Here is a 16,182-nt window from a genome sequence, read left to right on the forward strand (position 1 = left end):
TTTCCGGCAGCACATGACCACATATAGGGAGGCAAAAGATTGCTCTCTATCTCCACCTGCTGGTAGATGGACACAACCCACCAGTCTATGGCTTGATCGGCTTGATGATAGGGAAATAAAATTGCGGCTTCGCTCCAAAACTTACGCCGCACAGAACCCTGTCCGCGGGAACCTCCCCGGAGGAGCTGGGCACCACTCTCACCTCAGAAGAGCGAGTCAACGAGCTCCGGTCAAGCTGCACTGAACCAGAATTTCTGGAGAAAGCCTCAGAACAGCCATGCTGTAAAAGCGCGTCCTTTTTTTTTTTTTTTTTACACTGAGAGGAAAATTGGAGGCAGGCAGCAACAGGGGGACTCGGGGGGGGGGGGGGGGGGGGTGGTAAGGCAGGGACAGGGAACAAAACAGAGTATGCCTTCAAAGTGGGCACCACTAGCCACAACACCCCTGCTCTACTGGCAAAGTACAGGAGCTGATCAAGCAACCTCCACACCTGCTGGGAGATAGAGCTATACTGAAGGCAGAAGGGGCTAGCTGTCCAAGGTCACTGTGGGTTTTCAGTGCTATCTCCACCTGCTGGTAGGCGGATACAACCCATCAGTTAATGGATTCATCTGCTGTTGATGACAAGGAAGCTCCTTTTCATCCTCACAGAAGAAGCCTTGGACCAGCTCTGTAGTAAGAAACATCTACAGTATAGGACTAGAGTGGAATTGAAGTCAATAAGGAACTGGAGGGTGGGGGCCCTATCTCAACCCATCGCTATAGGACTGTCCTCTGGAGAACACACAGCCAGGTCCACATCTTTAAAGAAAATTCTACATATTGCTGAACTGGCTTGCCTACTACTGAATTTTTCACAAGCTGAATCCTGTTGATAAGGGCAAGTAATTTCTACTCCAGTTTACTTCCAGAATAGCTAGGCACACATAATCCCCTTGTTCCATGGTAGGTAAGATGCCTGCTGTGTTGCCACAATTACTTATTTGAGTTACACACATCAGGTTATAGGACCCTACTTCTTGCCTACAGTACACTTCTCATTTTCTGCCAATGTTCTATATGAAGGAGCCTTTAAAAAGCTGTATTACACAGTGGACAAGAGCCAAGTTTGGTGATCTTGAACATATCTGTACTCAATTTAATTGCTAATCCATAACAGCACCCAACATCATACCTCTACATATTTACAGATGTGTGGCTCAGCCACATGGAAGGCAATTTTCTCCAGTGTTAACAATAAATCAAACATACAAAACTGCTACCCTGACCTTAATCCAGCACAAAAACCAGACCCAAGATCAGCAAATATAATTATAGACTGACAAACTACATTATATGCACCCAACTGAAAGGTAACCCCCTCCCCCCCCCCCCCCCCCCCATGGCCAGTCACACATGAACAGCTCAAAGTACATCTGTATCAGTCAGCCCATTATCTATATGCTACATTAGTGTCCTTTAACTCCAGTTAGGATTATCTTTAGCAAACTACATTCCACAACCAAGTCGAAGGCTCAACCTTGGCACATGTATCCCCCAACTCAGGACTAAGGCAACAATATCACATTGGCACAGTTCTCTTCCACTAACTAGTATGTTATAATGTAGAAACTATGCCTCTCCCCTGCTCCTAGTTTGGTATCCTCCACTTCTGCTTAAGCAGGGAACAGATCAGTCTTGAGCAAATGGGCAAGTACAGTGACTAGATTAAAGAAAACGTTTTGATTCCAAGGCCCACCCCTTTTTGGTCAAACAGCCTTCACAAGGTCATAGACACTGTTAAATTCAACATTGTTAAATTCAACAATGACTTTTATATCTAAGTAAACAAAGGTAACCCCACCCCCCCCCTTGGCCAGTCACACACGAACAGCTCAAATTACAGCTGTATCAGTCAGCCCATTATCTATATGCTACATTAGTGTCCTTTAACTCCAGTTAGGATTATCTTTAGCAAACTAGATTCCACAACCAAGTCAAAGGCTCAACTTTGGTATATGTATCCCCCAACTCAGGACTAAGGCAACAATATCACATTGGCACAGTTCTCTTCCACTAACGAGTATGTTATATTCTAGAAACTGTGCCTCTCCCCTGCTCCTAGTTTGGTATCCTCCACTTCTGCTTAAGCAGGGAACAGATCAGTCTTGAGCAAATGGGCAAGTACAGTGACTAGTTTAAAGAAAACGTTTTGATTCCAAGGCCCAACCCTTTTTGCTCAAACAGCCTTCACAAGGTCATAGACATAGATATAAAAGTCATTGTTGAATTTAACAAAGTAGACAGAAGGCCTGGCGGAGACACGGTAAATAAACATTCCCGTCTTCTTCACTCCCTTTTCAGTGACATACTCCACAGGTTTTCCCACAAGACTGTCCTCTGCTTCAATGGCTCCTGGCTCTTGCCCAGGGGGCACCAAATGCTTGTTCTCTGTAAAGAGAGAGAAAAATAGAGGGCAAGTTAGTAAGATGAAGCTTTAATTACTGCCTTTCTCCAAGGAAATCGCATGGAATTTTTGAAACAGGCATAGCTAGTCCACAACAGTTCCTCACTTTGAAAAGGAAACACAACCTAGAGAAAGAGAGCAGTTATGGGGAAGAGGGAGAAATAGTACTAATCAGAGCTACATCAATCAAAAGCACAATACTGGAGCTTGGCAGAATCAGAAGAACTCACTCACCCATAAACACAGAGGGGCTTGGGTTTCTAGACAGGACTTACCTGACTCTGGTATTATTTGCAGATCACCATCCCTCTGGTCCTGCAGTAGTGGGTACATGTAAAGGATAGGGTCTTTTTCATATGTGATATAATGCCAGGATGTCATGATGGGAGCACAGCACAGCACTAACCCTCGCCATTTGTTCTTTCTTCCATCTTCCTTTTCAAAAGTGTGTGTCACAGCTTTCCCCACCAGTGCCTCTGCAGCTTCTGTATCCTCATTGGTCCGCAGGACTATAATGGAACACAAAAGCACTGGTCAGTCATCTACTTTTGTCACTGTTCTCTTATCCAGGCAGAGATGCTATGCTCATGGACAGAGTACACATCATTAACTATGGATTTTTTAGCCCATAAATTATTCTGGAGTACAAACATATAAACTAACAATTTTCTTGAAACCAAAAGTATGGGCGGTGGTGAAGCAGCTCACCTGAACTAGGCACGTAGGAAAAAAAGTTCACATTGTTATGGTAGCTATAAAACATCCAAACTAGGAAATGGCAGCCCCTAATGCAGGAATTAAAGGTAATAAGTAATAAACTGATTTATAACCTGGATGTCTGAAGGTGATAAAAAAACAAAACAAAGACCACAGAACAAATAAAGCATGAAAAACACAGCTGTTAAACAGGGGCTCTCTATTTCCCCAGATTATAAAGTCAAAAGTATTATAATCATAGTACATCTCTGTCAAATTCTACTCTCAGCAACCACTGACTTACAAGGACACTAATATTTTTCAGCTCCCAAATGCTGAAACACAAACAAATGGCACTTCTATTTATTTTAAAGCAGCAGTATCTGGCACTTGTCCTGACATGAGGGGAGGCAGTTCCATTCTCTTGACCATGAAATAGAGAAAAACACAATTTCTGGTCTCCTCACAGTGTATCCTCTGTAACAAAGGAACTATAGAACCTGAAACTGCCTCCTGCAAGACTCCTTAAAAAATTAAGAAGTCATGGGATTAGAGGTGATGTCTTACTCAAGATATATGCTGGGACTAAGTTGTTGATCTGGAAAAAGGAAAGTTGCTCACATTTTAATTTGTGTTTCTTCTGAAAACACAAGTGGATTGGAACCATGGCTCGACTACAGAACTATATAGAAAACCCTTGTGAAAGTAAAGCAAAATATGAAACACAACCCATCAGTATATTCCTTTAATTAAAAAAAAAAAAACCCGTCAATAATAAAAGAGGCCCGTTTCCAACAAAAAGGAAACGGGCGCTAGCAAGGTTCCAAGGTCCCCTCCATTCTCAGAGTTCCAGGCCCCCTACCTGCCAACCTCCCTCCGAGTTCCACGCCCCCCCCTACCTGCCTCACTCCCTCTCCCAGTTCCAGGACCCGCCCCTCCTCCTCCTCCTCAGAGGCTGTCAATCCCCGAGGTGGAGTGGTCAGGGCAATTTAAGTCCTTTTCTCCTGCACAGAGAGGGATCGGGATAGGACTTGTCCAGCTGACTCCAGTCCTGCTCCTGCCTGCCTCCCTGTTAACCCACCAACCTGCCTGCCTGCTTGCAAGCTTCTCAGCCATTGACGTACTTGCCTGCCAACTTGTCAACCATTGACTTACCCGCTCTCCAGTCCATCAATTCCATCAACTCCAAGCCTCCAGCTTTTCAGCTCTTTCTATCTGCTTCACACCTCAGTCACTACACATACACCTGTTACACCTCAATCTCTACTTATGGCCCCTGTCCACATTCTCTTCCTTGCCCTGTCCCTTCCTAATCTTTTTCCCCTCCCCCCACCGCTGCCTACCGCTGGAACTCACTGCCCACCCATGTCCCCTCCCATCCTGCTCGCTACAGCAATACCCTACTCACCCCCTTCCCCCACCACCTCTCTTGTCCCCCTCCTCCTTCCTAGCTCTTAACCTTCAACACTTCCTTCCTGCCATTAACCCATCACCGTTCCTCCTAAGTGCACCCCGTCTTCGTCACCCGACCTCCCCCACCCTCCTCCGCACTCTCTTGCTCCTCCTCTTGCTATCCGCAGGAGACATTAATCCTAATCCAGGCCCCCCTCACCTGTCTTCTTCCTATCCATGCAAACGATTCTGTGATGTCTCCAATCTCGTCTCTATCCCCCTCCTTCCCCCCCCCCTTCTCATGTGCCCTCTGGAATGCCCACTCGGTCTGCAACAAACTGCCCTTCACCCACGATCTCTTCATCTCTCGTTCCCTTCAACTGCTCGCCCTAACTGAAACCTGGCTCTCCCCTGACGACTCGGCCTCAGTCGCAGCCCTTTGCCATGGAGGTTCTTCTCTTCTCCCACACTCCCCGCCCAGTTGGCTGCGGTGGAGGCTTCGGGCTACTACTCTCGCCCTCCTGTAGTTTCCAACCCCTCCTCCTACCGCAGTCTCACTGCTTCTCATCCTTTGAAGCACACTCCATCCGGCTATTCTACTCATCGCCACTCAGAGTGGCAGTCATTTACCACCCCCCTAATAAATCCCTCTCTTCCTTCCTCACAGACTTCGATGCCTGGCTTTCCGTTTTTCTTGAACCCTCATCTCCGTCCCTCATTCTCGACGACTTTAACATACACGTTAATGACCAATCCGACCCTCACGCTTCTCAGTTCCTTACTCTAACATCCTCCTTCAACCTCCAGCTATGCTCCACCGCCTCTACTCACCGAGACGGCCATTGTCTTGACCTCGTCCTCTCCTCCTCCGGCTCCCCCTCCAATTTCCACGCTTCAGCTCTTCCTCTCTCGGATCATCACCCGATCACCTTCACACTTCTTCACCCCCCATCTCAGCCCCGTCCAACTCTAACCACTACCTCCAGGAATCTCTCCTCTGTTCTGGACACCCTCGCTCCATCCACCTCCCGTACCACAAAGTGTACTAATCCCCAGCCTTGGCTGACGCCTTGCATCCGCTATCTTCGTTCCTGCACCCGATCTGCCGAACGCCTCTGGAGGAAATCTCGCACCCATTCAGATTTCCTTCACTACAAATTCATGCTATCCTCCTTCCACTCCTCCCTATTCCTTGCCAAACAGGACTATTACACCCAACTGACCAATTCTCTCAGCTCCAACCCCCGTCGTCTCTTCGCCACCCTTAACTCCCTCCTCAAAGTGTCCTCCGCTCCTACCCCCCCTCACTCTCTCCTCAATTACTGGCCGATTACTTCCACGACAAGGTGCAAAAGATCAACCTTGAGTTCACTACCAAACCATCTCCTCCTTTTCACCCTTCAACCCTCGACCAACCAACCCAGGCCTGACATCACCGAGGAGGAAACCACTCGCCTTCTTTCCTCCTCGAAAAGTACCACCTGTTCCTCTGATCCCATCCCCACCAACTTACTTAACACCATCTCTCATACTGTCACCCCTCCATCTGTCATATCCTCAACCTCTCTCTCTCCACTGCAACTGTCTCTGACACCTTCAAGCACGCCGTAGTCACACCTCTCCTCAAAAATACCATCACTTGACCCTACCTGTCCCTCCAACTACTGCCCCATCTCCCTCTCCAAAATACTTGAGCGTGCCGTTCACAGCCGCTGCCTTGATTTTCTCTCCTCTCATGCCATCCTCGATCCACTTCAATCCGGTTTTCGCCCTCTACACTCGACAGAAACAGCACTCTCTAAAGTCTGTAATGACCTGTTCCTTGCCAAATCCAGAGGCCACTACTCCATCCTCATCCTCCTGGATCTATCCGCCGCTTTTGACACTGTCAATCATGATTTACTCCTTGCCACACTGTCCTCATTCGGGTTCCAGGGCCCTGTCCTCTCCTGGTTCTCCTCCTATCTCTCCCACGGCACCTTCAGAGTTCACTCATGGATCTTCCTCCACCCCCATCCCGCTATCTGTTGGTGTTCCCCAGGGATCTGTCCTTGGACCCCTTCTCTTCTCAATCTACACCTCTTCCCTGGGCTCCCTCATCTCATGGCTTCCAGTATCATCTCTATGCGGACGACACCCAGCTGTATCTCTCCACACCAGAAATCACCGCGGAGACCCAGGCAAAGGTATCGGCCTGCTTAACCGACACTGCTACATGGATGTCCAACCGCCACCTGAAACTGAACATGTCCAAGACTGAGCTCATCGTCTTTCCACCAAAACCCACTTCTCCTCTTCCTCCACTTTCTATCTCAGTTGATAACACCCTCATCTTCCCCGTCTCATCTGCCCGCAACCTCGGAGTCATCTTCGACTCCTCCCTCTCCTTCTCGACACACATCCAGCAGATAGCCAAGACCTGTCGCTTCTTCCTCTTCAACATCAGCAAAATTTGCCCTTTCCTCTCTGAACACACCACCCGAACTCTCGTCCACGCTCTCATTACCTCGCGCCTTGACTACTGCAACTTACTCCTCACCAGACTCCCACTTAGCCATCTATCCCCCCTTCAATCTGTTCAGAACTCTGCTGCATGTCTTATATTCCGCCAGAACCGATATACTCATATCACCAGTCTTCTCAGGTCACTTCACTGGCTTCCAATCCTATACCGCATTCAGTTCAAGCTTCTCCTTCTTACCTACAAATGTACTCAGTCTGCTGCCCTTCACTACCTCTCTACCCTCATCTCCCCTTATGTTCCCACCCGAAACCTCCGTTCACAGGACAAATCCCTCCTCAGTACCCTTCTCCACCACTGCCAACTCCAGGCTCCGCCCATTCTGCCTCGCCTCACCCCTATGCCTGGAACAACCTTCCTGAGCCCTTACGTCAAGCCCCCTCCCTGCCCATCTTCAAGTCTTTGCTTAAGGCCCACCTCTTCAATGCTGCCTTCAGCACCTAACTCCTACCTTCAGGATATCCAGACTGCCCCAATCGAACTGACTATTCACTTGTCCTTAGACTGTAAGCTCTTTGAGCAGGGACTGTCCTTTTATGTTAAATTGTACAGCGCTGCGTAACCCTAGTAGCGCTTTAGAAATGTTAAGTAGTAGTAGTAGTCTGTCAGCCCGGGGAGGCGAGCAAGAGAAGGGCGGTAGTGTGCTGCAGATGCAGTCATTTGACCCCCCCCCCCCCCCCAAGCGGCTTCAGTCCTCTCATCTCCCGAGGGAAAGTTGAGCAGAAGAATCTCTGGAGAGGCAGTGGGGGAGGAATCACCCGAAACCAGCAGCCGAGGCAGAGCCTGATGAACTGACAGGATCCAGCGCTGTTCCCAGAGGCCCCAGCCCGGCGAGAGCCCGCCACTGAGCGGGCATGTGTTGGCTCTGTGCCTGGTATTGCCGGCGCTCAATCTGATCCACTGAACCCACACAGGCTGGTCCCAGCATGCTCGGGTGGAAGCGGGTGGGAGGTCATCGCTCGCTCCCTCGCTGAATATAAGTACATAAATAATGCCACACTGGGAAAGACGAAGGGTCCATCGAGCTCAGCATCCTGTCCACGACAGCGGCCAATCCAGGCCAAGGGCAGCTTCCCAAACGTACATTCTATACATGTTATTCATGGAATTGTGGATTTTTCCCAAGTCCATTTAGTAGTGGTTTATGGACTTGTCCTTTAGGAAACCATCTAACCCCTTTTTAAACTCTGCCAAGCTAACCGCCTTCACCACGTTCTCCGGCAACAAATTCCAGAGTTTAATTATGCGTTGGGTGAAGAAATATTTTCCCCAATTTGTTTTAAATTTACTACCCTGTAGTTTCATCACATGCCCCCTAGTCCTAGTATTTTTGGAAAACGTGAAAAGATGCTTCACATCCACCTGTTCCATTCCACTCATTATTTTATATACCTCTATCATGTCTCCCCTCAGCTGTCTTCTCCAAGCTGAAAAGCCCTAGCCTCCTTAGTCTTTCTTCATAGGGAAGTCGTCCCATCTCCACTATCCTTTTAGTCGCCCTTCGCTGCACCTTTTCCAATTCTACTATATCTGTCAAGTCCCGTCAAATCAGCGCACCCCACGCTGCAAAGGCCTGCCGCTGAACGCCGTTTCCTGCATCGGCAACAGAGTTTAACCGCCTCCGCTGCCATCGCCCGTTCCCGAACAGGAACCCAGCAGGACTTACCCCGGACCGGGAAAGCACGGGAACTGACAGCTGAGCCAAAGAAAAAAAAACTCTGACTCCACTTCGAGGCAGGCTCAGACAAGCAGGCAACAGAAAACAGGACTTGGACAGCAGTAGCACAAACCTGCTCTCAACAAAAAACACAGTTCCCTGTGCTACCGTTTCTCTTTTAAATAAATTCTATGGTTTGTTTGTTTGTTTTTTGTGAGGAGACAAACAAGGAAGGAAAGGAACAGCAAAAGCCTATTCAGAGTGAATTTGAGGTGCAGCAGGGACCCAGCAACTGCGTATGCTGTCAAAGGGAACACCACCAGTCCGTCACCCCTGGCTCAAACTGGCCACCAGCCAGGAGCACCCTCTTGGGCCCAGGAACTGGAGAAAAAACCGTCCACCGTCTGCTGAGATGCAGTGGAGACATACTGAGAAAGGAACTGTCTGTCTGGCATCACTGCTTTTGGTTCGTTTATCTTTATCTCCACCTGCTGGTAGGCGGACTTAACCCACAAAGAAGATGGGTTCTTGCTGTATTTGAATACTAACAGAGATAAGCATAAACACATCCAGTCAGGATAACTATTCCAACCTAAGGTGGAAAGTGTAGAGTTGAAACATTTGTGACAAGATGGGCACAGATAAGACCAGCTTGCAAATGAGCACAGTTGGAAATAAACATGTAGCAAAAGAGAACATGAGTTCAAGATAGAAGGGCAACTAAATTTGAGGCATAAAAATTCAAGAAAAAACAAACCATTAGGAAGTCAGGAAAGACCTAGGAAGTGTGCTCAACTATATAGCTGTTGCTTTGATTCAGTATTTAGCTGCTATACTGTGTGAACTTGAGACAGCCAAGTTCAACCAGAAGAATTTGTGTGATCCAGAGAACAGCTTCCCTGCAACGTGTTGGTCTTCGCTTATTCAAATGTGCAACGTGTGTGAAGGGCCCTTGCGATGCATCGTCTTACTTTGTGTCTCTATAGATGGGTACCATTACTGACCTTTGGTTATTTGGCATTCTGGATTAACCAGTGAGGATTACGGACTCTGCCCACTCCCTTCCTCCCCTACACCAGGGCACCAGCTCCCCACCACCACCAAACAGCAGCAGCCTCCCTATCCAAATACCTCCCCACTCACCCAAGCTCAGCCCTCTCCCAATGCCAGCTCTGCTGTCAAAAAATGGCTGCCATGAACTCTAGCCTTGCAAGTCTGCAGCCACAGTGACCATTTAGAAAGCAGAGTTGTAGAGGCAGGAGTGACTGAGGATTTCTCCTGTCCCAACCTCACTGCTGAACCACCAGGGCTTTGAAAGTAGACCTTGGGGGGGGGGGGGGGGGGGGGGTTTGTTTCAATGGGTCAGGTGGTCCGTATGGCAGCTGCTTTTTTTTTTTTTTTTTGGGGGGGGGGGGGGGGGAGAAGAAATACAATGCAATGTGTAGAGTCTCAAGTTACCTGACTTTTCAGTCATCTGACAACCTGTTAATCCTATTCAAATTAGATATCAAGACTACTATACTTCTATATCCTGACATGCAATGTAGAGAATGACACAGGGACCCACAGTAACAGTGGGGATAGAGCCTGTGGGAGTTTGTTCCCGTGTCATTTTCTACTTTGAAACCTGTTAATGAACTGGACTGTCCTTCTAAGATAAGTTGCTAATTTTTATTATTGTTTTCTATCTGTGGTTTATAAACAACACAGCATATTGTTCCTTTTTATGCTTTAATAAAAAGAATCATAAGTCTTCGAGGCTTCTGCAGATGAGGACAGCACCCAAGGGGATGGGGCGGGAACAGGGACAAACTGTGTCTCCAGTGTCATTCTCTAATGCAATGCCCTCCCCTTGCTGCCAATAAAATGTAGGAGTATTTTCCCAGCAGTGTTAGTCAAGGTTTGTACAATCCTTTTCCCACACCTTACAAGGCTATTTGTTATGGAATTCTTACCTGATCTCTTCGGCAAAATTCGCAGTTTTTTGACTCGCTTATCTTTAAAGAGCTCAATTCCATACACGCAGTCAAAGCCATCATACTTCACCAAGTACAGGGAAAGATTCACCTCCATTTGATCAAGTACAAGTCCTCTCCACTGGCTGATCTTCTTGGAGTTCTCTTGCCATCCATGTTGAATAGTCTCACCAGTGAGGAGTGGGGGCCACTGCGAGGTCCGAGGATGCTCTAACTCTTCGCTGCTCTGTTTCCTACATTTTTGGGTTAGAAAAAAAAGACAAGTTAATAAATCTTAAATCAGTTCCTAATTTAGGGCAAGAAAAAAAAAAAAAAGGAAAGGGGACAAATAGCTGACTTGGCCTTTCCAGTCTGCCAAGTAAGATGTAGGGTAGTAACTGCAGTCCTATGCCTTTCTGAAAGCATGGTATAATGGTCAATGACATTGGTATCCAGCAGTCAAGCCTTATTTACTACCTGCTATAATCATTTTCACAACTAAAGGTAAAACATTACAGAAATTTAAGTTTGATGTTGGGATATTTAAGTTATACCAGTGAGGAAAGCAACACTGAGTTTGGAATGAGATTGTCTAATTGTATGGACTAGCTTGTTAGTACTCGAGGAAAGATTGCCGGGGGGGGGGGGGGGGAAAGAGTTTCTAAATTAGTTCTCAATTTAGAATCAATTGTTGTACAGGAACCTAGCCTCTCTAATATCTTCTTAATCATTACATTCAACTAAAATAGCTATTTCAAAAATGCTTGTTAAAAGAATCATTTTTTTATTTTGTTGAAAAAAAACAAAACACAAACCTAGCCAGATTAAGTTTATTAACATAATGTAAAAGCTATTTATTATGTTATGGCAGAGACATCTCCTCTGCACTTCCATGATTAACCTAAAGCTGGTTCCCCTCTTAAAGGCTTTACAAATTTGAAAAAAAAAAAAAAAAATCAAATCACCATTCCATGTTTTGATGAAAAAATGTTTTCTAGATGTATAACATTTACTTACTTACCTTATAAAAATATGTTTCATCTATATTAAGGGTTATCAATATTGTACTAAACAAGTCTGACCACAGTGGTCCATGCCATAACATCACAACTAGACTGTGATGCCCTGTACAATGGCCAAACCAAGAAGAGTTTGTATCAGCAACTAATTCAGAATGCTGCAGAACAACTGATAGAAGGCTGCAAGTAGCGTGACATCACACACCCTTCCTGCAAAAAGCTACCCTAGCTACTAGTTCCTTACAGGGCTAAATTTAAAACTGTTTGATTTTCAAGGTCCTCAGACAAAATGGGCCATTATACTTAAATAATTGAAGTTAGCCCTTTACACAGCTTTCAGACCTCTAAGGTTCTCTCAATGATCATCACTATCTGTACCTTCATCAAAAGAAATTGTACGATGTGATAGTCAGTGAACCTTTTCAAAAGTAGCCCCCACGCTCCGGAATTTACTCCCAGAAAGGCTATATATAATTTGAGACTACCTCTACTTCAGGAAGCAGGTGAAAGCCTGGCTCTTCTCCCAAGCCTTCAACACATAGAATGACTGACTCATTGTATGACTGAATAACCACTCATTTTGCACCTGGACTAGCTTGCTACACACACTGTAACTTTGATAAGTTCTTTATCTCTTGCTTAACGATACAATTAACTTGCCTTGAGTTTAGCCAACCATCAAATTATTCCAACTGACTCTGTACCACGCATCTTGTTCCCACCATATATCTGCTCTTGGTCCCTCAGCTACATGTTAAGCTGTATTGTAGAAAATCTTCAGCATCATATCTGCTTATTAGTTGTATCATTAGTATTATATCTCTGGTATTTGAATTCCAGTGCTGTTAAATGTGTATATTTTTGATATTGTTTCATGGTAGTTCTATTACTAGGTTTCAATTTACGGTTTTCAAGTTTACCTCATTTCTTTGTATTTATATCTGTTCTTGGTTATTTTTCAATTTAGTAAGTTTTATGCAAAACTATCTGCTGTACACCGCCTTGGGTGAATGTCTTCATAAAGGTGGTTAATAAATCCTAATGAATAAATACATGTGCTTTCATGAGCAAATGAAGATTAAATTGAATCTTTACATGGCATAGTACAAGCCTAGAAAAGAATTATGGACTCATCAACAGATGGGCATTCTTGAGCATTTATTTGGTTCATATGGTCACCTGCAAGTCTCTTGTACATACATTATCTATACATATAATTGATTTGCACACTTAATGTTCTTGCATGCATACAGTTTGTGTGGAAAAAAACCCCACAAGTCACAAAAACTTTTGTATACGACAGACTTAATCAAACGTTTTGTTGGCTATGCATAACCCTACTAACCAAGGGCCCTGTTAACTATGTCAGTTGGGGGCGGGCATGAGGCAAGACAAACCACAAGCCTTTACGATAGCTCCTTACTTCTGGAAATGCACCATTGTTAAGGACTACAACATTCAGGGCTCGCGTTGAGAGGCAAACAGGGCAGCTGCCCTGGGCCCCACACCTCAAGGGGACCCTGCAGTCCCGGCATCTCTTCCCCTTCTCACCACCAGAGTCCATCATCCTCCCTTCCCGATCTTCTTTAAAAAATGTATTTCCCTTCTCACAGGGGCCCAGGGGCAGCATCCATCGTTACAAGCTGCCTCTGGCTGTCCCAAAGCTTTCCCTTTCTGTGCAATCTGCACCCCCCCCCCCCCCCCGGCGCAACTTCCTGCTTACACCTGGGCACTGCAGATCGCAGCAGAGAGAGAAAGCTTTGGGGCAGCTTGTGAGGATGGCTGCTGCACCAAGGCCCCTCCGAAAAGGGAAATACATTTTTAAAGACCGCAAGGGGAAGGGAGAGAGACCATGGTGGGGAGAAGGAGAAGAGATGCATGGACTGTGTAGTAGCAACGCAGATGGGGAGAGGAAATCGGCTCCCCCTCCTCAATTTCTGCCCTGGGCCCCACCAAGTCTAAAACCCGCCCTAACATTTCTAGAAAATTATTCAAAACTTTATTTTCAATTATGCTCTGAAATCTGGTTATTAGAGCAGTTCCTAGGCTTGGCAATCTTATTTAAATCATTTTTTCAGTTTTAATTTTGTAGTTCTGGAAACTTCTCCTGCACTCTGCTTATTTGGTTGTGAATCCAGAAAGACAGAGCAAAATAACAGACGTAAATTTACGTGCAGCCTTAAGGTTAAAGATTGAAAAAAAAAAAAGTCTGGGCCAGAAAGGCTAGGTAGTGTCCAAATTAACTGTTGAACTACATAAAATAACGCTTAACTCATTAAAAATAATAATAAAATATGGCGCTACTGGGGTCTTGGAACTTTAACAGCCTGAGCCTTTATAATAATGTTGGACGGCACGTGGGATGCACTAGTCAGTAGAAAAGCTAAAATGCTGAAGACAGTCCTTAAGACGGTTTAAAACCTTAATGATAGGAAAATAAAAGTAACAAAATGTTGGCGCGCGCGAGTGGCGCGACACGTTTTACCCGAACTTCTGGGCAACTACGATTTTTTCTTCCCCAGTAACTGCCCCTCCCCCCCCCAAAGAAAAAAAAATCCGGCCAACATCAGCAACCTAACCACCATAGAGAATTTTCCCCACTCTCCTTAATTCTGCGAGCCTGGGCCAGCGACCGTCTTCAGTCAACACGAGCAGCTTTAGGTTTTAGCGATGGCGACGCCCGCCCAGGTTACTGTCTAGAAAGGGGCAGGTAGAAGTTTCTCTGCAGGGTTACTACTGAACACTTACCTCAGTTTTCGTTGCGACATCACCACATGAACACGGCACCCTGGAAAAACAGACAGTGAACGAGGTATGACAACAACACCGCATTATTATCCTCCTCACCCGCCAACAACTGTTCACTGCCCGCCCAATCAAAGGGAACAAACCACCACGTACCGCTCCAACGGGCCGACACCGTTATTTCCTCTCTTCACTAGAGACTAACCGAGAGATCAGCATGCAACCTACAACTCCCAGCGTGCAACAGCGGAGGGAGGGACGACGGACAGAAAATATAACTCCCGAGTCCCAGCATGCAGCGCCTGGATGCAAGAGGAGGTTCAACCTCTTTGAGTGCCCAACCAACCGCTTTTCGGTAGTAGGCGGAGCTTGCCGTGGTTTTAGCAAACGCTGTTGAAAACAACACTACAACAGCAAAGCAAAAGATTATTAGAAATATAAGGGACTGCCTATGCGTGGTCCATCTGTGAACAGTCAAAAGCTCTTCCAGTTGGGTAGGCAGTGCCTTAAAAGATGGGGGACAAAAAAAAAAAAATATATATATATATATATAATTATTTGTCCGTCCCCTCCACCTTTTAAGGCACTGCCTATCCAACAAGAACAGCTTTTGACTTTTCACAGATGGACTGTATATATATATATATATAAAGGCACTGCCTATCCAACAAGAACAGCTTTTGGCTTTTCACAGATGGACTGTATATATATATATATAGAGAGAGAGAGAGAGAAAATAGTAAATAACGGCTGATAAAGACCTGTACGGTCCATCCAGTCTGCCTATATATATATTTTTTTTTTCCTTATTGGACAACGTTTTAATTTATTTGAAAGCTTCCCATATGTTGATATAAATACCATTGTGTTCAGTTTTGGAGGCCCTATCTTGCTAAAGATGACTGGAAGCGGTGCAAATAAAAGCTACAAAAATGGTATGGGATTAGCGTTGCAAACCGTATGAGGAGAGACTTGCTGACCTGAACATGTATACCTTGGAGTAAAGGAGAAACAGGTGACATGATACAGACGTTCAAATATTTGAAAGGTGTTAATCCTCAAATAAACCTTTTTCGGAGACGGGAAGGCGGTAGAACTAGAGGACATGAATTGATGTTGAAGGGGAGCAGCCTCAGGAGTAATGTCAGGAAGTATTTTTTCACAGAGAGGGTGGTAGATATGTGCATGGTTTGGGCAGGCTGAAAAATTGTATACGTAATTCCTGTTTTACGATGGGAATGCACCTGTATTTGGAAAATGTTCATGCTGGCTTTTGAACCCCTTCCAAGACACACACAAGCGCCAGTTCCCTAACTGTTTGAACCTGAGTTCTCCACCACTGATTCAGGAGGCAATGTTCTAACCCCTGTGATGTCTAACAGCACCTCAAAATTTCAGGAAAAAGACTTATTTCACCTGGTTCCTCAAAGATACAGCTTTTTAATCAAAGAATAGGCTGGTAGCTGATCTATGGGTCATGTGCTCTGGGAGTTCATTTTACTAAACTGCAGCATAAAGTGACTTTAGCGCTCCCTTATGCAGGTTTTTCCTGTGTGCTAAGGCCATTTTTATCACAGCAGTAAAATGGCCATGCGCTAATGCTGCTGTTAGATCACAACCACTGAAAAAATATTAGCGTGTGAGCACTTACCGACACCTATTTTGTAAGCGGTAAGGGTTCACGTGCTAATCCTGTGGTAATGTAGCTGCGCAACTGATTAGTACAGACATGCCCCCGCTGCGATAAAATA

At 45.7% G+C, this 16,182-nt stretch overlaps 1 protein-coding gene across 1 annotated transcript; it reads right to left on the reverse strand.

Annotated features, from left to right (window-relative positions):
• Window positions 1–1,381: 1,381 nt before the first annotated feature.
• Window positions 1,382–14,722, reverse strand: LOC115480850 (spindlin-W-like). The gene is made up of 5 exons (XM_030219788.1): window positions 14,588–14,722; window positions 14,435–14,474; window positions 10,668–10,921; window positions 2,722–2,955; window positions 1,382–2,430 (listed from the first exon to the last, which is right to left on the reverse strand). Exons 2-5 carry the CDS (start codon window positions 14,452–14,454, stop codon window positions 2,219–2,221), a joined length of 720 nt encoding a protein of 239 aa, XP_030075648.1. The 5' UTR covers window positions 14,455–14,474; window positions 14,588–14,722; the 3' UTR covers window positions 1,382–2,218.
• Window positions 14,723–16,182: the final 1,460 nt, after the last annotated feature.

Source organism: Microcaecilia unicolor, chromosome 11 (assembly GCF_901765095.1).
Source record: "Microcaecilia unicolor chromosome 11, aMicUni1.1, whole genome shotgun sequence".
Classification (NCBI taxonomy): Eukaryota; Metazoa; Chordata; class Amphibia; order Gymnophiona; family Siphonopidae; genus Microcaecilia; species Microcaecilia unicolor.